Genomic DNA, 27,641 nt, shown 5'->3' on the forward strand with positions numbered 1-27,641 from the left:
CAGCAAACATGCTAATGTAGGCCTTTGTGACAGAACTGGTCGGCAGTACATGCTGTCCTGTTTGGCAAGCACTCACTATTAGCAGCTGACCACTTTGGTGGCTACTAACTGTGATGTGTGGTGATTGTACCTGAAACACAGTTGGCACGAGTGAAGAAGTAGAATTTAAAGATCCCAGGGACGATGGCTGTGTCAGTGTAGTTTACAGTATATGATTGCTGTAGACAGCCTTCACCTCAGTCAGCCAGCAGTGTCTAGGGCTTTGATTGTAGTGGATTCAAGGGTCAGAGCCTTAGGAAATGACATTGTTAGAAATGCTAAGCTAAGCAAGACCTCCTTGGGTAGCGTTCTTTTTGCTCTAGTGCCTAGTTATGTTAGGGACAGCCTCTGGAACTGCTCAGAGTACACTTACATTCACAGAGGGAAACACTGCTGGGGCATTGTGTGTAGAAAGATGTATGACAGTTAAAACATTTCAGGAATTTCATCAGCTTAAGTTAGAGTAAATCTTGTATTACTAATGTTAATAATGGAATTCATAGTATCTTAAGTAATCATAAAAGTAAATGAGTAAATAATATAGGAAAATTAGTTTTATAAATGATAAAATAAATTTATACTAACAAAATACTAACTTTTAAATTTTATAAAATTTATGAAACTACTAGAATATCTTTGAGAAATTAAGTGTCCCAGTTGTTAAGATTTTCTAAAATAATGGATACTTGTTAATGAGATTACAATATGGTCTGGGAAAGAATGTAACAGTTGGTGATGAGAACATGGTTTTTAGGTATGTTTGTGTGTTACACATGTACCCTTATTCTAGAATATGGGAGCTATTATAAGTAGTAATTTATAAAGCCGTGTTTCACTCAGCTGAGTCTTGTGTTTTGGTTCTTTTGCGTTAGTGTGTGGTATTCTTTGTTTACTGTTATATTTGGTTGATTTGATAGAGATTCTTTGGTTTTCACAATGTGTAGAAACCATTTGATTGATCTGAATCTGAGATCTTAGAACGTTAGAGGGAAAGCCGCAGTTATTACAAGGTAAGGTGTAGGAGCCCAGCACCGAGCCACATCTCTTGCGCACACTCCGGGCTCCCTGCTCTCTCTTCTTCACTCTGGAATCTAGTCCGTTTGAGCTGGAACAAAGCTGAGATTGACAGTTAACCTCTATACTGAGTATTTCCTGCTCTCCTCTGTGAATCAGATGGGTAAGGACAAGAACAACTGTAAACTGTAATTGTACAAAGCTTCTTGGCTCTTAGGTTATTTGAAAAAGTGTCATTTTTGAAATCAGTGTTCTGTATTGCTTTCACTCTAGCTATTGTTTTCTCTTTTCTTCCCTGTAATGTCTCCCCAATCCATGTTCTCTCCTAGCCTTCAAGATGGTCAGCAAGGCCAGCAGTCCACAGCCCAGGTCAAAGTCCAGTCCCGCCCCCCATCCCAGGCTGCAGTGCTCAGTGCTAGTGCCTCCTTGCTGGTGAGAAAAGGGAGTGTCCACTTAGACGCCTCACATGACCATGCATCTGCTGTAGGCGGTAGCAGTTTGCACGATGAACTTGGTATGCAGGCCTGTTGTAATTTTGATTTGGAAACTTGTAATTGGCAGCAAGTGGGTAACAGTGATTGCATTCGTCTCTGAGATGGCTTTATTTTGGAGCTCTGCATCAGGGCACTGTTTTATTCCGTCTGTTTGCCCTGAGTTTACGAGAATGAATTGCTTTTTCTTGTTGTATTCTCTTTACTTTTATTATACTTTTTATTTTGAGCATATCTATCACTAATAGGCAGCTAATGTGCTAATAACTGTTCCTTGTAACTAATATTGTCTTATGATAATTTGAGTGTTTCTATTATTCCCAGGAATACCATGTGGGAAAATAAGAATTTTTGGGTGGTTTTTGAGACAATCTTAATTTTTAAAAGTCATTTGAATATGTTATGCACAGGAATGCTCTCTAATAGGTTTAAAAGTATCCTACATTTTACAGTATGTCCATCTCTTGCCATAGGATTTATTATAATCCTAAACGTAATGTTCTTAGGACAGCATGGCTCTACTTGTGGCTGATAACTTTATAAAATATTTCATTATCTTCTAAGATAACTATAAATTGTGCAAGTTAGTGTTTAGGAGTTCGGCATGTTCCAATTGCACCCTCAGCAGTAGCAAATGCACCAGAAGATATGGCTTGCACACTGGCATATTGGCTCCTTCAAAGCTTCTGTTCCTTTGTGCAGATGTGTGTGTGTGTGCATGCGTGTGCACTAGCGTACCCACCCACCATGTGCACATGCACATATCTGCAGAAGCCACAGGAAGATACTAGGTGGCTTATTTTTCAAGGCAGAATCTCTCACTGAACTCCTGCTGGGTGATTTGTCCATCTGGATGGCCAGGGAATTCCAGGGACCTGTGTGTTCCCTCCCTCCCCAGCTCCGAGGTTGTATGTGCAAACCTTTCCTGGCTTTTTTCTTGGGCACTGAAGATCCAGTGCCAAGTCCTCAGCTTGTGAAGTAAAACCCTCTACTGACTGAATCCATGTTCCCAGCTCACACACTTGGATTCCTATTTCTCTGTAAGACACAAGTTTCCTGCGCTCAGATTCACAGTGGCTTAAGTTAATAAAGAAAATCTTGTTTAAATTAATCTAATAAAAATCTTGGTATTAAGACTCACTTGAAAGCCTTTACTCATTCTGATCTGATTGATCCCTGTTCCGTGGGCTTTTCTCTTATGAAGGGGACTGTCCAGTTTATGTGTTGGTTGGAGGAATATATGGCAATAAGGAACCAAAAATTAGGTTTACCAAAACTTGGTATGCTATGTACTCATTGACTTCCTTTCCATTTTGTAAAACTCGGGACTATAGAGTGGTGTTAATAAATAGGTAAATATGAACTGCAGCGTTTCAGAAACTGCAAAATGACCGTCTGGAATAGCTAGAGCACTGGCACGTCTCCAGGCGGTTCCTCAATGCAGTGAGAAAACAGTACAGCACTAGGTGCAGAGGCCTTTCCTTCTGAGCTTGTGATTTGAGAGGTAAGAAAGTCTCATAAGGAAGGTATTTGAGTAAAATAAAGTAGAATTCAGTTCTACTTAGAGTAAGTGCACGAGCGGAGGACTGGGCCTTGGATCCTTGGTGACCGAGAAAAAAGCCAGGCGAGGTTTGCACATAGAACCTCAGAGCTGCACATAGATCCTTAGCTACTTGACTGGCTTCAGTTGGTGGGTTTTAATGCAGATGTAATCCATGTTATAAGAGTGATTCCAATACCGTGGAAGCCAAGATTCTGGTAAGAAAGGGTTGGTGACTCTGCAAGAATAGCGTGCTGGCCACGCAGCAGCCTGTGGGTTGGCTCGTGTAGAGAGCTTCATTTCCAACAGTTCAATTTGAACTGTTTCAGTGTTAGACTAACAGACCAGGCATAAAATTAAACTGTTGATAATTTTTTCGAATAAGAATTCATTGCTACAATAGAAACCAAGTGGGGCTTGTGAGATGGCTCAGCTGGTAAAGGGGCCTCCTGTCACTGCTGGCAATCCTGAGACCCAAAAAGAGAACTGATTCTTTATACAAAACTCATGCGTGCGCACACGCACATATACACTCATACACAAGTAAAAATGTTAAAAAGAGGAAAGGTAAAAATGCTCCCTAAAAATATGGCCTGTTTACAATGGTTTACTTTTTTTCTAATTTAGTTAGTTTTATTGAAAAAGTTTTCCCATATGATTTTTACATGCAATAATATATACATATGTATAATATACTTATAAAAACATACATGTAAATGTACATATACACATATCCATATATTTGTACACATTTATTTAACATGTGTATTGTTAATAATTTTAGAAACTGAATCATAAGCAATATAACTTAAAGGAGAAATTTAGGATATTGCCTTTCTTATAGAATTCATTTCTGTGCAAGTTTAGTAAAGTGCTTTAAGGGTTCAAATGATGTAATTATTGCTGGATACATTTTGAACATAACATCGTTTTAAAGATTCATTTCATTTTTAAGTATGTATATGTGTGTGGTTCTGTGTGTATGTATGTGCACTTCAGTGCAAGTGAACTTTGAGGCCAGAGGTGTTATCTTCCCAGCTGTGGGACTCTGGTGATCTAGGGCAGGTTGTTTCCTCTCCCTAGGCACCAGTTCCCTCATTTATCAAAGGCGACAACACTAATGCCCGTTCCCAGGCTTAGTGCAAGGATTGTGTTATTAAATGTCCCAGTGCATGGCATTAGGGTGTTTACTAGATAAATGACCATTGTTAGTACTGGTTAATAAAATAACACTAGGTTATAATTCATTTAATCTGTTGAATAAGCTCATTAAGATATGTCCTCACACTTCTATCGGAATAAACCCTTTGCTGAAGTCTCTTTACATGAGCCTGTGTACAGCAGCTCTTAATTCTTCAGGATTAGAATTGGAGTAGAAATCGGCCCAGGACAGTGAACATCCCTGTAACTTTGTGAACATCTTTATCTCCTGCTCTTAATTACTCTAGTAAGGAGAGCTCAAACATTGTTTATATTTTATCTGGCAGGTTGGGGACAAGAAACTCATCTAACCTTCTTATTTCCTAGATAGAATTTAGAAGTTATCATTGTTGCCATAGAAAAGCTACAGAATAATGTTTTACATAGTTTTGGGTACCTGAATTGCTCCATGAATTTCACAGAAGATCCAAGGGCTGTCTCTTAGGAACATGTTGTGAAGAAGCCATTAACCTGTAGGGCCAGATGATCTGCTCTCTAATTAAACATTCTTAAGACTGAAGTTGAGCGTGAGTTGGATTCCTGGGTGACATCCCACAATCAGTGCCTAAAATGCTGATACTCCTGTTTTTCTCTAAGGGTGGCATGGGAGCCATTTCTTCCCACAGAGAGCCTCGCTCTTGTGTTTTCTGCTTGAATCTTCCTAGGTTGTTGAAATTTCCCAGAAGACAGGGAAAGAGGGAGAATCCGAGTCAGAGACACTCCAGTCTTGATGTTCCCACTAGTGACTTGGAAATAATGTACCTTTCACTTTCTTCTGCCTCCCCACCATGGCCTAACCATGGTTGCTGAGCGACGCTGAGCTGAGGAGAGCAGCTGCTTGGTTAGGGAGTGCAGCATCGTGAGAGGGTGGGTCCTGGAGCTCGCTCTTCTGCCTTTGGCACAGCAAGATGACATCGGCACCGATAGACGGAAGACCACTGACCCACTAGAAAAGCGTCTACGTGGGGATGGAAGTCAGGGAGTTGGGGGACAGGAAAGGGTGAGGGATGATGGTCACCCCAAACCAAATATCTATGAAAACACAAATAAAGATACATTTTAAAAAGAAATATTAATGTCAAATCTGAAGCTCGCTCATGATTCTTAGAATTGGGAATTAGAAACAAGCTTGAGAATTCCTTTCATCTGTTGAAAGTGTAGAGTTCATGGCAGAGCTCTGAGAAATGGGTGACTAAACAGGAATTCATGTTTGGTAGGGCACGTTAGCATCACAGACCAAAGTGTCCGTGTATCTGTACCTCTAGGTTTTATATACATAAATTTTAATGCACTTAGTCACTTAGTACTGTTCATAATTTTGAAAAATTGTAGAAAGGCCTTTGAAGTACTCATTATGAGAGAACCACTTAGAGCTAATAGCTTACGTAATCCAAGTCATAAATCATAAGAGTTGATGTATCGAAGAGAGGCTGGTGAGATGGCTTAGTCATTATGAGTGCTGGCTGCTCTTCCAGAGGACTCAGGTTCAATTCCCAGCACCCACTGTGGCTCTCAGCCAACCACTCATAACTTCAATTCCAAGGGATCCAATGCCTCTCCTGGCATCCTAGGGCATGAGGCATCATGCATACATGTGAGCAAAACATGCATACACATAAAATTTTAAAGAGGCTGATGATATTCAGAACTCGGTCCCTCTGTACTGGCGGACATGTGTGTATAGCTGCATATGCTCGTAGAGGCTCAAGACCAACATAGGCGTCTATTTTCTACTGTAGCTTTGAGACTGGTTCTCTCATACTGAACCTGGAGGTCATGGTCTGACTAGACTGACTGGCCAGAGAGCCTCTGCTTGCATGCCATCCTCCTGTCTCTACCCCCTGGGATCACAGGGACATACCACCGTGTCCCAGTTTCACGTGGGTGCTGGGGACCTGTCCTCAGGCCCACATGCTTGTTCAGCAAGCCCTTTATCTCCTGCACTGTCTCCAGCCCACAGGTCTGCTCTGTGGACAGCGAGAAGCTCGTTAAGGGAGGAGCAGTTTCAGACCAGTGCGTCAGAGGAGACTGGTCGCGTGTCTTGGGCCAAAGTGTATATAGCAAACCCGTTTGAAGGAACAGAAGATGCTCTTGGCACTGTGTCTTGGGGGCGCTGGCAACAAGTCCTCACTCTGTGTACTCTGAATGTTCTGAGTTGGTTTTTTTTTTTTTTTAATTAAATAATAGCAAACCCCTGTGTCATTCCCCATTGTCTAGGTGGGATCCTGTGGGGGTTTCACTGAGAATACACTCCCACACTCATCCATCTACTCAGACTCACCTGCATAGTCTTGCTTTCTTAAAAACCTAATTTTCCCTCAGTTTTATGAATGTATCATGCAGTTACGGTAAATGTCATCCATGTAACATGTACAATCCACTCACTGAGTTTTATCAGGTGATGTTCTGCAGGTGAGAGAGAACTAGAGCATTTCTGTCCCCTTCAGAAGATGCCATGTGTGACCCAGTCCAGTCCTTCCCTCTTCTGGTGTTGAGAATTTACCACTTTACATTCTTCTGACACAACTTCCCCTTCATAAAACAAATGTCTTATTTTACTATTGACAATTGAAAGGTTACAAATAAATTTCCAATGTGAACATAAAACTTTCTAGTGCTGTGAAGAATGGTTTTGAGGAAGTGTGAAAAGCTGGGGACCGGGCAGCCAGCGTCTACAGATCTTAGACATCGAAGGCCCTTGATGAAATGTTCCATCATCATCTGCAGGGACCACTGTGGAAGTTACTCTTCTTCACCTGTACAGTGCATGCTGAGACACATGCTTACACATACATCTGGCATGTGCCAGCTGCATGCAGTGCCATGCTAGGTGCTCTGGAGGCATGAACAAGCCTTTAAAAGCAGCGATGCTTTAATCCTCACTTGTTCTAAGTAACTTTGTAAAAAAGAATCAGTTAAAGTGTGTCCATTTTTCTTTTTCTTTTCTTTTTGACCTCTGGAAAAAAACAGTTAGCATTAGGCTATTCGAGCTTTAATAAAAAATGAAGTTCACATGGGCATGCTGGTAGACGTCTGTAGTCTCAGTTACTTACAAAGCTAACATGGGAAGGTCACTTGAGCCCTTGAATTTGAGGATAAAAACATCTCAGGCTGAGGTCAGTCTAACGGACAGTGTCTTTTGTCAGTAGCGAGGCAAGAACTGGGGGATGTAGCTCCAGGCGAGTAGCCCCCTGGGCTCTGCGTGAGCCGTTGTGTCCCATTGCCTTCTGGCAGTTTCCTGCTTGACATAAGTTACTGCATCCCCAGACATCACTCTGTTCTGTCCCTGAAGTCGCCCCTCTTCTGGAAGCAGATCCGATGGGCCATGTGTGTGTCCTCTTATGCTGAGGTCCCCAGGAAGCATCTATTGGTATTCATCTTGTTATGTTAGTTTGTTCTTGAAACTACTCATTGTAGTACTGAGAGCATATTGTGTATGGTGTATCGATGGGCACTTGGTAATTTCTAGTTTATGGACATTGTAAACAAATGTTTGATCGGGTTCTGTGTTTTGTGCTGTTAGCGATTGAAATAAAGGTGTTGAGTATGACAGGCAAATACTCCACTGCCATTGAATCTGTCTCAACCCTAATTATTATTTTTTAATTAGAGCTAGGGAGATGACTAGGTGGGTAAGAGTATTTGCTGTGTAAGCACAAGGACCCTGAGTTCAAATCCCCAGCACCCATGTGAAAAGCTAAATGGGGCCACATGTAACCCCAGGACTGTGGGAGGCAGACAGGAGGGTCACTGGGGTTAGTTACTGGCCTAGTTCCAGGTTCAGTGAGGGGCCCTGTCTCAAAGGAATAGGGCAGAGAGTAATATAGCAGAACACCTGATGTCCTCCTGTAGCTTACACCACACACAGCCCAGCAGCACCAATAGCAACAAAGCAGTTCTGTATCCTTGCCAGTGTCTTGCTGTTGTTGGCCTGTTTTTAACCTTGATGTCATCTTACTGTGGCTGAAGTGTGGGTATCCTGTGTGACTGTGGATGGCAGGCATCTCCTGACTGGGGGCATACACCACACATATCCCAGTATGTGCCTCATTTTTCAAAACTAGGTTGGTGGCCCTCATAGTGGTTAGGGATAAGGGTCTCTTGTTATTTTAGATTTGACTCACTTGTCAAGTTGTAGGTGTCTCCTCCTGTCACGTAGCTTGCCCTTTAGTTTACTTGACCACTCCACGAGTCATAAATACCACCAGAGTGCTTGCCCCTCTGAACTAATGCATGAGTCGGCAATGGCACAAGAGCAGTTTGAGCGTGTGTGTGTCCCTTACAAGGTTCAGCTGACTTGGGGATGAAGGAGCAAGATGAGACAAGTTGGAACCAAGCAGGTTTGGGGGTGGTGGCTTTCAATAAAACACATCAGGTACATCCCTGTGCAATCTAGTGTCTTCCACAGGCCCTTTTAAACAGGCTTCTCACATCTGCCCTCTTTGTCACACTCCTAAAGCCCTCACAGGGTTGTGTGGAGGACAGGCTGGTTCTGAACAGTTAAACTTACAAAATGTCCTCTTCTGACTTCCATAAGCACTTCACTCAAGTGTCCAAGCCCACAGTCAGCACACACACGTACACATCATCATTGAAAACTTTCTTAAAAGAATTAAGTTTAGGGGGTTTTAGTAGCCTGAGACTCTGGAGGAGCACAGGTTAGCAGACTACAGCTGTGGGCTGGACCAGCTTGACACTTAACTTTATAAACAAACAAAGGAAATGTGTTTTGTGGGGGCTTTACGTTGCAATGACAGACCTGAACATTGCATGGCAAGTGTTTACGGCTCTGGTTGGCAGTGTGACTGGGGGAAGGGCCTGAGAATGAGGCAGACTAAATACAGCCTCCGGCAGTAGCCAGCCTTGTTCAGAGCATTTGACAGTTCTTTCTCCGAGGGTTAAGAGCACTCACGTGAATGCAGCGTACATGCACCAGGGCAAGCCACAGACGTGGCAGAACCATGCTTTTTTTCTTAAAGGCATATAAACAAATGACTGACTAGTTGTAGTGAATAATCTGCAGTAAGCTCCTGTCTGCCACTCCTGGGAAGGCCAAGAAAGCACATCTCACGTCTTTGAAGAAACTGAGGTCACAAAACGTTTGTCTTGCTTTCTTGGAGTTTTCTCACAGGCATACAGAGTTCTCTTAGCGCACTCCATTCCTGGGCCGTGTTCTGACAGTAACATATCAGGACCACAAAGCTTGAGGTGTTTATTATCTGGTTCCTCAGAGGACGTTTGCTGGCTCCTGGTATGGGGAGAAAGAAGTCCATTAGCCTGAAATGCAGTGAGTCATTTCTGTCTGGATGAAAACTCAGGTTACCTCAGAGACTTAAGAGCCACCATTCATGGCAGTAAGGAGATCTCTCCATTGAGTCAGAGCTGAGGATCATTAAGCCTTCGCTCATACAGGTATAATACAGTCATGGTGAGATGGAGCAGGATACTTAACGGACCAGATGTAAGCATTAGTACTTAAGAGTATGTGGTTTTCTAAGTCTTCTGAAACTACTTACATAACCACCCTGCATGTATCTCAGCTCCTGGAGCCCTTCTCTACTCTAAGAGTAATACTTCATAAGCAGGGAGCTCCAATAAGGCACCGTACCAGGCTCAGACTTGGAAGACCCAGAGGACAAGTAGGCTTAAAATCCAACAGGAAGGGTTCAGGAAAATAAAAGGTCTTTTGTTGGTGGTCACTGGAGGATTAAAGAGATCTGTCCTAGTAGGCTCCTCCTTCCAGAACATGCAGGCAGGTAAAGGGAGCAGCAAGGGTATCCTAGGAGTTTAGAAGGTGAGAGTCTGTGCTGAGTACCTTGTGGTGAGCCCTGTCCAGATGGACGAAGTTGGAGCGCTCCCTTACTGCCCCACGTCCGGAAGTGTCATGTCTGCTCTTAGAACACCCACTCTGCACTTCCGGCTGTCCACTGTTGGCGGTTCACATTCTGCCCTAAGGCTGCTGTGAGACTTTCCTACTCAGGAAGATAGTACATGATTAACAGGTTGAGTTCTTGTTGGCAGTAGTATTAATTGTTAGATGTTCATTGATGACAAATGCTAGCTGCATTAACTTTTCTTTTGTTCTTAGAAATTGCCTTGCAGATGATAGTTTTTTTTTTTTTTTTTTTGGTTCTTTTTTTTGAACTGGGACGAACCTTAGGCCTTGCGCTTCCCTAGGCAAGCGCTCTACCACTGTAAACAAGCGCTCTACCACTGACTAAATCCCAGCCCCAGATGATAGTTTATAAGTCAGAAATTCCAGTTGTCATGTTTGTTTGGTCATAAGTTGTTTTTTTTTTTTTTTTTTTTTTTTTTTTTACTCCTGACTGACCCTTTCAGACATGGCTAATTATGAACTGGCAGTGGATTCCTGATTCGTTTACAGTTTTTCAAATGGGGCAGGCGTACTCATGGAAGATTTGTCTTTTCCCTGGCTTACGTCCATTCTGTAAGAAGGAATGTCAATTTGAGGGCTTTAACATGCTATGTATTAAATGGAAGCATAAGAACATTTTGAGTTTAGAGTATGGATTTGAATATTCCGATTGTTATAAACACTGGTAGCGTAGAGTTCTGTTTTAGTTTAGGGGATAGATTTTCCTTTGCTAGATTATCAGATTGATGCAGTGCAGTGTTCCTACGGTTTTCACTGAGACCTTAAGCTCTGTGTCTTCTTCCCGGTGTGTTTATCTTGTGAAGGAAGTGAAGGACTGCAGCTGTCACTTGCTCTGTGCACAGAGTGAGTGCAGGGCATGTGCTGTGCAGTGAAGCAGGAAAGGCACCATGCATGTGGGTTCCATGACTTGCTGTGATGTGTCCCACTTTACTCTAAGAACCTGAACACACCTTAAACTTTCTGGAGGGGAGGCAGACACGGAGCTTCTCAGAATCACAGTACTGTTGGAGACATGCCCGTTCAGTGGTCTCATTTCTGAGACTTGTTTTTGTTTAAATATCTAACTTTCATTACTCTATTTTTAATTAAAATTGTTCTATCATTTTGTTCTTTCCATTCCCCTCCCAACCCCTCCCACATATCACCCCTCCCACCAAATTCACCTTTGGCCTCTTTTCCTTTAACTGTTGTTACATATATGTATATCCTGACCAAATGGTATTACTTTTTAAGTCATTGGTTTATATAGAGTCATTCAGAGTTACAATTTTAAGTGCCAAAATGCTGAAATTTCCAAGTTCTAGAAAAGTTGATCTTATATTCTTTGGTTAAAATGAAGTCATTTTTATATTTTTAAAATTAAATACCTACACATAAAGGATGGCATAAAAAATGAATTCATGTTCATCACTGTTGCATTCGAAAGTTACAGAGACAGCATCTTTCAGTTCCAGCCTGTGTAGAGATAGTGTTGTAAATGTATGGAGAAGACAACGTTACTGGAACTCTCTGTAAAGCCTGCAGTGATTTGAACTGTTAAGTACAAAATTAACAGAGATCTGAAATATGTGCACATTGTGCCTTGGGACAGTGTAGACGTTCCTCTCCTATTGAACCCTCTCCTGTTGAACGTGACACCCAGTGTAGACGTTCCTCTCCTGTTGAACGTGACACCCAGTGTAGACGTTCCTCTCCTGTTGAACGTGACACCCAGTGTAGACGTTCCTCTCCTGTTGAACCCTCTCCTGTTGAACGTGACACCCAGTGTAGACGTTCCTCTCCTGTTGAACGTGGCAAACAGCTTATTTTTTCCAATAGCAATTTCTGCAACCCACTCTACTATACTTGGGGGAATTTCCAGTAGGAAGTAAGCAGATTGACAGCTTTATTGTCCCAGTTGTGGCCGCTAGTTGGGTTTTTTAAATATTTGGGACTGACTGAAGCAAGAGATTGAGCAGTCTTTGAAAATCCACATACTTCATAGTTTACCCTTTAAAAGTAAGAAATAACACACAGGCAGAGAATGTTTCTCTTTTTATGTTTGCTCTAATAGTTAAAATACTGGGACTTGTCACTAGCTCCGTATTGCCCCTTCACTCAGAATGTAGGGAGTTAATTCCCTCTGTCTTTGTTGAAGTGACTATTTCATAGACCTATTTATTTGACTTATCCTAGTATGTTATTGTGACAGACAATACAATGGTAGAGTAAAATTTTACATATTTTATCTTGCGGCCAGTAGAATGTAATAAAGCAATCTTATTTACTACTTGGGATGGGGTCCTGTTAAAAATTCAATTATAGTTAAAATGTTCTGGAAGTCTTTAAGAGTCTTGATATTGAGTGCCAGTAATCAGAACTCAGTGTATACTATGTGTATATATGAAACTGTGAAAACAATTTTAGATTACACTGTTTAAAGATTGTTCATGTTTAGGACTAGGATGTAGCAGAGTCCAGCATTTGTCTAGTGTGCACAAAGCTCTGGGTTGTAGCCCCAGCACTGTGAAAACTGGGTATAGAGGCACATGCCTGTGGACATTAGAGAAGAGCAAAACGGAAATTCCAGGTCATCTTTGACTAAATAGGGAGTTCAAGGCCAGCCTCGATAAGAGACCGTAGAATCTCAGTTATTCCAGCTTCTAAAACAAACCCTCATGAAGTCTCAACTCCTTGACAAGACCATGTAGTTGCCAAATTATATACCTTATCTTGTTGGCTTCATAAAAATGTATGTTGGTTTATTTATGTGCCCTCCATCATAGTTAGGCTTCCATACATCCTTAGGAAGGCATTTCAAGTGGGGTCTGGGTTTTAAAATTTCATTAATAGGAACTGGCTTACACAGTAGAGTTTGTTTTAAGACAACTGGGCTTTTGTGCTATTATTTCCTTGTTGTATTCATTTTACTTATTTTCCTCGTACTTTTCAAATATAGAGAGGAATTATTCTAGACTGTGCCATCACAGTCAGGTGGCATTGAGTAGGGTACTGTGGCATAGGCCATACCGTGCCATCATTGTGGGTAACGGCTTTGCAGCAGGGGCTGCTGGGAAGGGGCATGGGACTGAGTAGAGCTTCTGAGAGCTAGGTTTTAATTCTTGTGTGTTTAGCTAGTTTGATTTTTAATCCCTTTAGATTTTATAGAGCTATAAAATTGTCACTCCAAAATGTTTACACAACTCCTGTGGAAATATTGTATAACTAGTGATGTTAATAATTAGCACCAATATTAACTTCCTTTGAGCCATTTTGACTTTTCATTTCTTCTGAGCAAAATAAAAATAATAATTTTGTTGTTGTAAAGTTTGAACTGTCTCAACCTTTAAGCAGTTTGGCATAGCACCACTCATGTCAAGGTGGATTTGAAACATTCGGTCCTTTGTCCTATGATTATCTAAGTTGAGGAGAAGAAGGGAGTCAACTCAAACCTCCTCCTGAATACTGATCACGTACGCTGCCATTTTACCCCAGGTCCTTCTCAAGTGCATGGAGACTGTGGTTTTAAGATGGGTTAGAGGAGTTTTGTAATGTAAAACATTAGGAAATTAAGAAAACTGACTCTCCTAGTGACTCCTTTTAAAACTTGTTCATTTGCTAGGTAAGTTCTCATCCACGCTCTATGAGACGGGGGGCTGTGACATGTCACTTGTGAACTTTGAACCAGCAGCAAGAAGAGCGTCCAATATCTGGTAGGTGTAGAGATGTCAAACCGTGTGACTCAGTGTTTAAGGTTTACCTTGTGAGATGTAGAAGCTTGTTTTAAAACTTAATTTTTTCTAATGGATAAAAACACTATACACACTGCTATTGCATGCCTTGATATTTTTAGAAGATTATACATGCTGTGGAATGGCTACACTTACCCTGGTCAGATGAGTTGTCTTGTTGTGAGAGCAGTACTGTCCACTCTCGCTCATTTTCAGACATAAAGTGAATTGTTACTAACTGTAAGCTCGCCTGCGAAATAGACAGTTATTTTAAAAATGTTTATATCAAGTTTAATACTTATAATGCATTCATTTCTACAGAATTAAGGATGGTTTTTGTTTGATTTTTCTGTTTTGTTGTGGGGAAAGTGTTTTTTTTTTTTAAGAATATAAGTTATTCTGTACTTAAAAATTAAGTAAAAATCTTCATTAAACCTTATGGGATAGAGTTTGACCAGTTCCAGATTAACTAGATATCCAATGTCCTCTTTATATTATATGATATAAAAAGAAATATATTAATCTATTAATATATTAGTAAGAAAAATAGCTACAGTGAAGTTTAGATTCACAAGTTAGTTTTCTTCCATTAAATAATTTTGTTAAAAATTCTAGGAAAAAAACAAATAAATTAGATATTTAAATCATATACTCTTTTATAGTATAAAGTATACTGATTTTTTTCTTAAAGAAATAGCCTTATTAATTCAATTCCCACTGTTGCTTTGAAATCCATGATTAATTAGTTTACTTTGTCACAATAGCCATTTGATTCTTTCATAGGACTCCCCCCATGGGCTGTACGTATCTGTTAACGTAACTTCGGCAGTTCACATATTTTCTCTAGTGCCTTTTAAACCAGTGGAACTTACAGTACTCAGGTTAACTGCTGATCTAGTCTTATCTCAGAATCTACCCTGGCAGAAATTCCTAAGTGAAAGGTTAGTGATTCTGTGATGATAGAAAAGTGGGGTTGGGGGTTTCCCCCAAGGAACTCAGCAGGAGGGTGGTCCCTTGCACTGTGACTGTGATAGTCTCAAGTTCTGAAATCCAAGCAACCATATCGGTCCTTGTCAGTCTGTTTCGTATCGTAGATTAAGTTTATTTTGTCCGTACTGTTCCAGTCAGCTCAGTAGGCAGGCTGAACTTAGGCACTAACACAGAGCTCTGGGTCATAACTTAGGGGAATGAAGACCTGCTCTTTGGTATTTACATGGAAGTGAAGCTAGTCTCAACCCTGTCCAGTTGTTAATTGAATTTAAAAACCAACCAGACAAACAAAACACTGTTTGACCAGCTATTTACTCCCTAAAGTCTTTTTCATTTTATTTTAGTGACACAGATTCTCATGTATCAAGTTCTACCTCAGTTCGATTTTATCCACATGATATGGTAAGCTTTTTAATTTTTATAGAGTGATACATTTTTAGATTCAATCTGAATAGTTCATTTATATAGATGCCCATAAAATCACTCAAAGTAATGAAATCACAAAATGTTGCTCTTTTTGGAAACTGGGACAAAATCCCCTTTGTTTTGTCTCCATGGATCTTGTGCCCTCACAGACTTGAGTTGGCCCTGTGTGTATGTGTGAGCCAAAGGTACATTGCTTTATATTAAGCAGGTTTGAAAAGGACCGCTTACCATTGTCTGATTGTGCCGTGCTCTTTCTTCTTGTCTGTCTCTCTGTTTTCTTAATCGTTCATTTTATGTGTTCATGAGAACATGTGCACATGTGGAGGTCGGCCACAACTCAAGGAGTTGGTCCTGGAGATCACACTCAGGCTTGGCGGCAGGTACCGTAACCTGCCGAGCCATCTGCTGTGCTGTTCGGCAGTCTCACACTGAACGGAGGGTTTGATGTTGTTTAAAAACTATCTGTTGACTGTTCACTCACTTCCTGACGACTGTGTGTGCTGAGAGAAAACTGAGTAACGGCATGATTACATGAGACTGTGCTGTATACAGCTGACAGAATGGGGATCTTAAAACACTGCTTTTGACATGACGATGCCTGTGATTTAAGTTGGAAAGCATAAAGTAGAATCCTTGTTGGTGACGTGGATGGCTTTTGTGTGAAGCGTTCTGTCCAATGGCTGTCCAGTGGCTCCTTGAAGATGAGTGTGAGCAGCTTTAAGACTGGGGTGTGAAGAGGCGTGGAGCGGCGGTTCCCGCCAGTGGATATCTGGCTGCATCTGGAAACGTGTGTGTTGACACAACCGGAGGAATGCCGCTGTAAATAGGAGACGGGACAAGGGGTGCCGAGAGTCAGTCTGCAGTGTTGGGCACAGCCCCTATGTGAACATTATCTTGCCAAAAACATCTATAGAGCTAGAATTGTGAGACGCTAGGATAGACGATAAGAAAACGTTTGGAGAAGTATCAATCAATATTTAAACATCAAGACCAGCAATTTTGTCTTGACTGTTCCATGTGGTTTGGGATAGTAAAGGCTTTGCCTTCTAGAAGCAGGAAAGATGACGGTACTATTGTCTCCACTCTCATTGGCTGAGGAATGGAGACTGCAGAATACTGAGTGCTGGCTTCCCCTTTGCTGCGGCAAGGCCAGCACATTTGACAGAAGGAAGGGAGGGCAACTGCAGAACTGGTGAATAGAAAAATTAAAGTTACAAAATTAATAGTTTGTACTGTGCTGTGTAGCTTCAGGTGAGGAGCCTGCTAGTACAAAAGGGGCATTAAAAACAAATGCCCACCATGGGACTGACTGTGGGGGGTGAGAGGTAAGGGCTCAGATTTAAATTGGCAGTATGGTTCATACCTTAATGACAAAGGGACTTAAATAGGACAGAAGAGGAGGCCCCAGTGACCCTCAGAAAGGGCAGTTGCTGACCTCACCAGCCTAACATCTTTTAACACCTTAAGGTCGGTTGACCAGATTTGATTTGATTTGATTTGATTTGTTGCCTGTTGTTACCTTCTGTCGATTGTAAGCATCAGGGAGTTTTCACAAGGAATGAACTCCTTGGGAAAAATAGAGAATTAGGAGCTTAAGTAATTTACTAGCTGAGAAACTTTGAGTCCTAATTTGATTAAGAGTATGTAACCCTTTCAGTTCCAGCAAGCTTTTAGCTTTCTCTCCCACAGATTCGGTTGAATAGATTGCTGACCATTGACACAGATCTGTTGGAGCAGCAGGACATTGACCTAAGCCCTGACTTGGCAGCCACTTATGGTCCCACTGAAGAAGCTGCCCAAAAAGTGAAGCACTATTACCGCTTTTGGATCCTACCCCAGCTCTGGATTGGCATTAACTTTGACAGACTCACTCTGTTGGCGCTGTTTGATAGGTAAGATCGGAGCATGGTTTTAAAGACGTGGAGAAAAGATTCTTAAACTGAATTCTTCCTAATTAGCTATTCATGTTTTCACCCGAGAATCATGTTGTAAAATGCTTTCTATTTTCGTCCTCTTGAGATCAGACTTACAGTAACTTTTAAACATTAATTCTCTCAAACCCATTAACCGCTCGCTCTTTCCATAACGATATGTGTTTATTATTAATGTGAGTTGATTCTTAGAAGAGTTTGTGGAGTGTTTTATGATCTTACGGTTATAGGTGCTGTGATCCCAAATATACAGGTTGGTGGAGGAAGCCTGTCCCCTGTCCTTTACCAGTAGAGGCTTAGTGGTAGGCCTATTTGTTTATTACAGACTTGCTGACCAGCAACTGCTTCCAGTCAACAAGTAGAAACACTGCTGGATTTACCGTCACTATACACAAGCAGAGGCAGACAGAACCGTGGAGAAAAGTCAGTAGAAGACAGCCTGAGGGGCGGATAGTGCACATCCTAAATCATAACTCTGTGTGTTTCGAGTTCCTAGTTTTGTGACTCAGGAAGGGAGAACATAGAATTCAGTATATATCTTGGGATACAGTGGTGAAACTGAGGGTCCTGGAGTCCGTAGTCTAGAATACCATAGAAGGAAGCTGTTTGGGAGCAATGGAGATGTGTAGCGGGCTTTCCTATGCTCAGCTGACCAAGACTGGTTCCTGTATCTGAACAGCTGTCTGCTTAGGAAGACCTTGCTTTAAAAGTGTGGCAGCATTAGCTTCCTGTGCATGCTTCAGACCTACTAAACAAATCATAAAAGCAAGACCCCAAGGATCGAAGTAGCATAACAGATTCAAGATTAATAGAAACCCAGAAATACGTCCCACCCAGCAAGTAGTGAGTGACGACTGGCATCTGCTCAGCTTTGCAGAGTGAGAAAATAGAACACACGGGAAAAGGAATAAATTAAGACCAACCTATAATCTGTAGGGATGCTAACTATGAGCGGATATTACTTTAAAATAATTAGAACTGTATTCTGTTTATTTGAAAAATTAAGTGGAGACATGAAAGATAGAAATACACACCCCAAATCCTACTTAGGAGCTGACTATTGCGGTGTCACCATTGGAATCTGGACTGGGTTGGATACTGGTAGTCAGGCCTCAGGAGGAAAGGTGAGTGAAGCCATAGGCACGTCAGGAGGACCACGCAGGGCGACGCAGTGGAAGAGCATCAAACCAGTGGGTGTGCCGTGGAGCAACTTCAAGAGACAAAGCGTGAAGAAGTGGTGGTGGAAACTGTGTTTTATATGAAAGCTCTCAGTGCACAGTGAGGAAACCAGGGTAACGTGAGCAGACGCAGTGGGAGGAGCACCCTGCCCACGGCATGGCTTGCTCAAGGCCAGTGAGGAAGACCTCAGGTCTCTGGTTCACTTCTGCACCAGGAAGCCAAACACAGAAGCGCTTATCCTGACACAACAAGAAAACAGAAACCAAGGGGACAAGAGGCTGCATCTTGGGGAGCAGCAGTGATGAGGAGGAGACACCGATGAACTGTGAGGTGTGATGTCACTACCAACCCCTCGGGAATGAAAGAGCGTAAAAACAGTGCCAACAGCTTTGTGACATTCAGTTGACAGCAGACAAATGGAAAAGGCAACGTCCTTAAAAGACATAATTATCATAGATCCAGCTAAATAAGTGGGAACCACCATTCGGAACTTTTCTAAGAGAATGCTCCAGGCCCAAGAGTTATTTAAATACTATGCAAATCACTGACGCGGAGGCCTGCCACTGAAATAGCAGATTTCTGTATGCAAAAAATAAATTTTGAATCTCTACCTTGGATTATATCACAAAAGCTAAATCGCAATCAGTCATAAGCATAAACATGGAACATGAGACCGCAAAATACATGAAACAAAAGACTTGTCCCTGAGGCTATAGAAAACTTTCAGCTTTGGCAGAAAACAGGAGGAATAAAAAGCTGATGATATTTGGATTCATCTACATAGAAAATGTTGCAAAAGCTAAAGGCGAGCATGTGTTCACCTTACAGCAGGATGAGGGTGGGCAAGAGTCATGGTGTCACAGGGCAGCTGTGTAATCATGTCCATAGATGGTAGGGTTTTTTTTTCCATTACAATCTGAAATGTTATTCAGACCAGGCATCCAAACTGAACCCTAGCAGGCCTCATAGAGATGCCTTCCATTTTTCAGTCTGATGAATTTCTTGTATTCATGACAGACCTGCTTATTAATTTTCCATCTACAGAAACCGTGAGATCCTGGAGAATATATTAGCTGTTGTCCTGGCTATTCTTGTGGCTTTTTTGGGATCCATCCTTCTCATCCAAGGCTTCTTCAGAGATATCTGGGTGTTCCAGTTCTGCCTGGTGATAGCTAGCTGTCAGTACTCACTGCTCAAGGTACCACTGTCTCTGCCTTCCGTGCTGTGTTTAAGGCCACCAACTTGCCACAGGATGATAACTTTTGGTTTATTTTCCATGGAGGTTTACATTGGATGATGTAGGGTCCAAGGCAGGGTATAAACTTTAAAAAGTAATAGTATGTAAATTGAATTTACTAAAAACTAATTCTTTAAAAGTGATTGTTAAAATAAGAATTTGCAGAGCTGGAGAAATGGCTCAGCGGTTAAGAGCTTTGACTGCTCTTCCAGAGGTCATGAGTTCAATCCCCAGCAACCACATGGAGTCTCACAGCCATCTGTAATGGGATCTGATGCCCTTTTCTGGTGTGTCTGAAGACAGCAACAGTGTAGTCATATACATGGGGGTAGAGGGGTGGGGGAGGAGGATCTTTTTTAAAAAATAAGAATTTTTGTTCTTGAGATTTATTTTGGTTTAATTTATCAGCGTTAAGCTTTCTTTTCCCACCTTTGAGCCTTCTGTATTATGGATGAGATTTATTAAATTTTTCATTGGTGGATAACATATTGTCAAAAAGTAGAGATAGTTTTTATTCTTAGGGGACATCAAAAAGAGAATATTGATGTCCCTGTGGTACTGACTGAATTAAATTAATTAACAAATTAACTAATTAAATAGATTAGCGGTTAAGAAGTACCTGTCTTGTCAGTTTTAAGCATTTTAGGAAATGGGAGAATCCACCATGTCGTCTGATGTCTGACCGAACTGCCTAAAACCGGTGCAGGCTGTTAACAGGGTGCTTCCTTCTTTCAGCCAGCATGTCTGACTCTGCGTAGGTTATTTCCTTTAGCTGTGTGGAACCCTCCCCAGGCTGGGAGCCGCTGCTTCAGTTCTGTTGGTGCTCTCGGCTGGTTTGATTTTTCTGTCTGATTATAGCTAACATCCGAAGAAAACCATGTAGGTTATCGCTGTTTCTGAATTGCCAGCCCCATTTTCTGTTGTCATTAACATCTATTAATTCTGTCCTCCATTGCCACATCCTCACTGCCACATCTCACTGTGACTGTGCAGCCGTGGTGGCTGTTGCTTCTCATACGACGCATTTGTTGTTGCTTCTTTACTCCAGTGTGCTGACTTCGTGAGAACTCCCGTGGGCCTTGTCTGCCCTCCTCTGGGTTATATGATTGCCGGGGAAGCAGCTTTTTTTTGCTTTAGTTGACACTCCATTGTTTGAGTTATGTCCTGATTTAGATGTGAAGGCTTCACATCCATTGCAGGCTTTAGTCCTGTTAGATACTAACAGACATGGTTGAGATAGCGTTTACCACCCCTGGTTGAAAGTGTTCTTTTCCGGTCTCTTTGCTTTCACAGGAGGAGACATTTCAAGTTCTTTCCTTCCTCCTCCAATAACAGTAGTTAACTCTCTGATTAAATTGTGGACAAGTTAAAGTTGCTGCTCCTGAGACTTGACTTTTCTTCAGTTACTTTATCCCTGTCACCCTCATCTGTAGGAGCTCGTTTTCTGGCTCTAGCGTCCCTCACTCCATTAATTCCAGGCTTTGTTTTTTAAGTAGCTGACTAGAAAAATAGTAATGCCATAAACAGAAAAGGGAAGCAGGAGTTAGGGCTTCAGAAGACTTGCGGTTAACAACTGAAAAATCACCCAGGCTCATATGCAGCCAAGGGCCAGATGCCAGATGGCAGACTGAGCATGCTTGGTGCAGTGTGTGGTCGTGACTGCTAATACACCAGCCTGGAAGGGAGGAGCTAGCTTCTCTGATTTGAGAAGGAGCTATATGGTGACACTAGGACGTGTTCACAGGCTTTCACCACGTTCCCCTTGACTATTTTGGTGTGCCCGGCAGATAGTAAGTTCAGCCACCACACCTCACTAGGACTTAGAAGCTCACCCACGTTCCTATGTGTCTCCTGAGTACCATATCCTACAAATGGTTTGCATGTAGTAAAGAGCCCGGCAGAAAGACTGACCCATCTACTGAACACCATCTCAAAGCACTAAGCTGGGTAGTTGCAAGTTATTAACTGGCCAAAATAAGTAAAAATGGAGGGCAGTGTGCACTGAGTTTACTATTTTGGTGAGACACTTCCTAGAGCTGGTGCTTCATGTTTGGAATTAATGTTTATAATTTCTTGATTGGGAGACATTTGCTAAACGCACTTAGAAAGCATTTTAAAAGTGACAAATGATTTTGATAGTGACAAAAAAGAACTACAAGCGACTAAGAAATGCTGAGAGTGGGGAAAGACCCTCCCGGGGAAGAACCTCTGACTAGTGATTGAATAACAAGCGGTCAGCCCTGAAATCAAACACACATGTAAATTACACACACATGTGCATGTAACAGAAAATCTAAAAGGCCATGAATATGAAAGAGAGCAAGGAAGGGTATGTGGTAGGAGTTGGAGGAAGGAAAGGAAAGAGAGAAAGGTATAAACTCAAAAAGTAAAAGAATTTAGAACGAGCTAGATGCATGCACACATGCTTTTACTCATCCATGAGGAATGAATTGATGGTGGCAGATCTTTTTTAAGTTTGAGGCCAGCCTGATTTACAGTGAGTTCTTGGACAGCCGGGGTTAGAAGAGACCCTGTCTCCAAAGAAAGAAAGAAATTAAATGTCATTCATTTTACAGAAAAATAGATGGAACTGGATCACCAATGTTAATAAACCAAACTCAGATAAATATTACAGGTTTTATCTCGTATTCATAAAATATTTGTTTGTACACACATATAGTTAGACACATATGTATAGTTGGATAACACGTATAAATATAGACACGTAGTTAGACACACACACATAATTGGATACATACATGTCTACAGTTAGGTACCCAAGACACACATGTAGAGCTGTGTATTTATTAGATGTGTAGGCAGGAAGGGCAGCACCAAGAAGGGAGCAGGGTGAGCGTGAGGGATGAAGACCTGGCAATGTGCTCTAAGGAAGTGAATATCTGAAATGGGGCCCACAGCTTGTGCACTTAACTAAACAATGAAAAGTTGCTTGTGAAATTCCTGGATACTTGAGTAAAATAATGTATTTTTCTGTTCATTTCTAGAGTGTTCAGCCTGATTCTTCCTCTCCCAGACATGTAAGTCTCCTGAAAGGACTGTAAGTTTCATCTCCTTGGCACCTAACCAAAGCCCATAGTTTCTCCTGGTGTGCACAGGTTGAATTGTGTTTGTATTTATTGTCTCATCTAAGCGTTGACACACTGTGTAGGTTGATTTATGAGCACAAAAGGAAGCGACACTGTGCTGACAGATTTGGAATACAGGCTGGAGTGAGCAGCGTAATTCATTTTTTGGCAGCCTGCTTCAAGAGCGTCCGGCAGACGTAATCCACATCAGCTGATTGTGCTTGCTAAGATTTGAAAACAGTGAATACGTGTCGGAAATAGAATTCTAAGACTTTTGTGCTAAGTAATGAGGTACAGTCCTTGCTAATGAGCCTCTGTCTGCTGGGCAGATAGCGTGATCCAGGTCTGGATTGGACGGCTCATTGTTTAATAGAGAGGTGAAAGGTCTTCTCTGTCCAGTAGAGCAGAGCAGGGTCCTGTGCTCACACCTGTTATCCCAGCATAGGAGGCTGAAGGCAGAGGCTTCTGGGCGTTCACAGCCAGCCAGAGCTATGTAAGTTCCAGGCCAGTGTGGGCCAGAGTGGCATCCTGTTTTGTTTTTAATAAACAAACAAATAAACTAGTTTAAAACAATAAGCTTCAAGAATAACGTTTAGTGGAGTTTTCATCCCTGATTGTAATAATTTTATCCTTATACTGAAATAGTTAATGTGACTAGAACAGAAAGTAAATCACACAAGACGTTTGGCTGATGTTTGTCATCTATGAGGATAGATACTTTTGGAGGATAATGACATTTTGATGCATTGCTGTGTGACTGAACTCTTGATGTGGTTTCTGGCTTGCAGAAGAGTAATCAAGGGCAGTAGAAGAAAGAAACCCAGATTCCAGGGTTAAACCCTCACCTGCGAGTCAGGCACCCCTCTGGTCTCTCGAGTGTCTCTATACCTAATGTCTCTGTGCCTCTAGTACTTCAGCCTGTTTCCTCAGAGCATTTGTGCATTCATGAACTATGACTGTCAAAGTTAGGACATCAGCCCTAGCATGATGCTCCTGTCCAGTCTAGAGGTGTTTCTCAGGTCAGCTCTGTTCACTTAGCTGACAGGAGAGGCTTCCTCATCTGCTCTCTTAACTCTCTTTTAACCTGGAGTGGTTCCTGTGTATTTATTTTTCTTGATGGTCAAATTGTTTATGGGTCTAGGGCAGTTATGCCATAGACAATCTCCCAGTTCGTGTTGGATGTTTCTTTGTTGGGAGAGGTCAGTGTATTTGGGCAGTGGGAGTACCCTGCAGGCATCACACTCTGGTGGTGTGAACTCTGATCTTTAGGTGAGAGCGCAGCTTGAGTTTTCCTTGGATCTGCAGTGTTAACGTTTGGCTGGACAAGCTTGGGTGGAGGCTGGAGATGCCATGTGTATTGTGGGAGCTTCTGACTTTTCTCCCAGGCAGATGCTAGTGTCACTGCCACCTGGACGAATGTGTTTGCAACTGTCAGATGTCCTCGGGGAAGCCAAGCACCCTTTGTTCAGAACGTCTTTTCTACTCTAATGTCATTTTTCCTCTTGCAGTTTTAAGTCTCGATTTGGAAAAACTTGACTTTGTATGCATATCTTAGTGTTTTACAGACTTCCACTAACTTTAGTGTCTACGGGTTACTTGCCTAAATCAGTGCATTGATTTTGTAGTTCCAGTATTCTGATAACTAGTTTCTTACTGAAAGGAATAGTTTTCTCTTCTGTCTTAGCTGATTATTTGTGGTATTGATAATGAATTCAGGACTGTGCATGTGAGACAATTTTACCACTACTGGACTGTGCCCCAGCTCTTTCTCTGTCTCTATGTTCACATGTTTATGTACAGCTGTGTGCACGTGCATGCGTGTGATCTGTGCATCTGTGCACACGAGGGTTGTAGCACAGTGGACTATCGTATGTACTTGCTTTGATACTTAGCCTTCACGTGGCCATTCGAAGCCTGTCGGATGCTTTCGTGTCCTTTAGATATAACCTCGTTAGCTTTCAGTGCAGTGCTTCTCAATCTTCCTCAAGCTGAGACCCTTTAATACAGTTCCTTATGGTGTGGTGACCTTCAACCATAAATTTTTTTTTGCCATTTCATAACTGTTAATTTTGCTACTGTTATGGATCATAATGTAAATATCTGTGGTTTTCGATGACCTGTGAAAAGGTCAGTCAACCCCCAACAGGGTAGTGACCCACAGGTTGAGAATGATTGCTTTAATGGCTGGTATGATCCAGAGTGAATTCCTACCTTCCTACTGGCCTCCATTACCTTGTCTTTCCTGTGAAATCCCAGCTCTTTTTTTTTTTTTTTTTTTTTTTTTGTGAATAGTATTCATCAACCAAGATCAAGATGATCTAGTAACCTTATACTAGAATTTTATGTGTCTAGGTTCTCTCAGTGGGTAAAGATGGGTAACTTGTACATGTATTTTCATATGTATGTATGCGTTCACTTCTCTTGTATCTATTCATATCCCTATTAAAATACTGAATTCACGCTGATAGCTCTGATTCGGGTGGTATCCCAGGGTTCCTTGTATTATCCTCTTTTAGATACTTGTCTCTGACATTTTCTGCAGTCATCAGAAGAAACCTGCCTTTCGTATGGAAATTATTCAGGTCATTAAAACATAAGCTAACAGTGAACTCAGGAGTTAGTTGTGACTCTCAACGAGACTAACCTGACAGTGAAAATGTATTGTTTGCAGGGCCATAATCGCATCATTGCCTACAGCAGACCAGTTTACTTCTGTCTATGTTGTGGTCTCATTTGGCTTCTGGATTATGGCAGCAGAAACCTAACTACAAGCAAGTTCAAGTTGTATGGAATAACCTTCACCAATCCGCTGGTGCTGCTGTCAGCCAGGGACTTGGTCATAGGTGAGTTTCCTGAAGGTATCTCTGATCTTAACAGTAGTGTGTTTGCTGGTCACTGGTAAAGAGATACAGTCAGCTTATTCTGCTTACTGTGGTCTGCCTGAGAAATAGTTAGGGCAACTAAGAATAAAAGGCTAATGTTGAGTAGTGTAGTAATTCTGTTCTTGAAGAGGATGTGGGGTAAAGTTTTTTTTTTTTTAATATACATTTTAGATTCTTGTTATACAAAAAAATGGTTGAAATGATTTTGTTTCTTCTGTGCTGGAAATTGAATGTGGGGCCACTTGTGGGGCAGGTGTTCTGTCACTGAGCTGTACCCCAGCCTCTTAAGATGATTGCTAAGCGTATTCCTAATGGTTTTGGGGGAATTTAATGTCCAGTCATACAGTAGGCAGTGTTAAGTTTGACTTCATTGCTTATGGGCTTTAACTGGGCCGGAGGATGGATGCAGTGGTTTTTAATAAACTTTTCTTTCCTTCCATAGTGTTTACACTCTGTTTCCCAATAGTATTTTTCATTGGTCTCCTGCCTCAGGTGAACACGTTTGTAATGTACCTTTGTGAACAGTTGGATATCCATATCTTTGGTGGGAACGGTGAGTAAATTACAGGTTGCTATAACATAGGCCATGAAGTCATAAACTGAGCATTGCAGTACATCTCCACTTCCTATTTTAAAATTGAAATTGTCAAAGAAAGATGCTTATTTAATCATTGAAGGCAGAAAGGCAGTGAATTGTAGTTAAGGAAAAAGTGAGGTCTGCCATTGTGGTAAAAAGTCCAGGCATTGCAGATTCAATGTATAGGAAGTAACAAATAATTGGCAAAACGAAAGTTGTAGAATACCGGTGCCCCTGCCCTCCATTGCTAGGGGATGTTCCGAGCCCTGGGGCACAGGGACCTGTATGGACTGCATTTCCTGCATCCCTGTGAGAGCAAAACCAGCAACAGGAATCGTGGAGTGGAACAGTTGCAGTTTATCAGCCCGCCTAGCTGAAAGTGCGAGCCTCCAAGGCAGTGGGGAGCTCTGTCTTAAGACGGTAGAATGGCCTGCAGCACCTCCTCTGGCCTGAGCATGTTGTACACATATGTGCATGCACCACACGTCCACCTGCTACACCCAAGTAAAGGTCATGATCCGCGGCACTCCTCTGTTGGCTGGAGTTTTCTATGTAATATTTTTGGACTGTAGCCGACTATTGCTAATGGAGCCTGCAGGAAGGAAAACTGCAGAAACGAAGGGGCAGCTATGAAGCCTTTTTTGTTTTCTTATTTCACTTTACACCCCAGTGTGGGGTCTGTAAGCAGTCACCAGGTGTTCATAACGTCATCTGGGCTGAGCAGGCTGGGGTCTGATTGTCCTTGGAATCTGTACCGAGTGTGCATTCGGCATGTCCATGTACTTAAGGGAGAATTTCAAAGTCAAAGTCAAAAGTATCTTATTAAGTCAGCTTTTAGTAAGATACTTTTGATTTTACTCCCAGGTTTTAGCGTAGAATATGTATACATTCTTTGACAACTTGGAAAATCTGTTTTCTTACCATGCATGTATTTTATCATAAGACAAGCCGCTGCTATCTGAAGACAGTGACTTGAAGAGCTTGGGGGCAGCGCTGTTGACGGCTGCTGCAGTTGAGTCCGCTCATCTTTTAGTATTGTGTGGCACCGAGAGTATACAAACAGGAAATACTTGACAGGAAAGCATAACTTTACATCTATAGTTCATTTTCTTCACACTTCGCAGTGCGAGCCTCATTTACCTTCCCATACAGTTACTGAGTCATCTCTTGAAACAGCGTCGATGGCATGGCTCACTTTTCTGTGTTTTCAATTTGATGTGCATGGGGGAGAGTGTGTGGGTGCACCCTGTGTGCACCGATGCATGCTGAGCTGGAGGAGCGTGATGGCTGCTGCCCTCTCTACCCCCGCCCTGAGTCAGGGTCTCTCGCTGAACTACAAGCTCACACTTTGAACCAGGTTGGCTGGCCAAGGAGCTCTCAGGGCCTGGGTTGCCTCTGTTGCCGCCCCACAATGATAGAATAACAGGCACATGCAGTCAGCCC

General features: G+C 41.9%; 1 protein-coding gene across 1 annotated transcript in view; it reads left to right on the forward strand.

Moving 5' to 3' along the window:
* The window catches only part of Pcnx1 (pecanex 1), a 134,174-nt gene that overhangs the window by 67,676 nt on the left and 38,857 nt on the right, over positions 1-27,641 (forward strand). The window contains 8 exon segments of the mRNA XM_032908069.1: positions 1,383-1,567; positions 13,782-13,872; positions 15,225-15,282; positions 16,996-17,198; positions 19,461-19,614; positions 22,659-22,691; positions 25,411-25,582; positions 26,064-26,174. Of these exon segments, the coding sequence (XP_032763960.1) occupies positions 1,383-1,567; positions 13,782-13,872; positions 15,225-15,282; positions 16,996-17,198; positions 19,461-19,614; positions 22,659-22,691; positions 25,411-25,582; positions 26,064-26,174 (1,007 nt within the window).

This window comes from Rattus rattus, chromosome 7 (assembly GCF_011064425.1).
Source record: "Rattus rattus isolate New Zealand chromosome 7, Rrattus_CSIRO_v1, whole genome shotgun sequence".
NCBI classification, from domain to species: domain Eukaryota; kingdom Metazoa; phylum Chordata; class Mammalia; order Rodentia; family Muridae; genus Rattus; species Rattus rattus.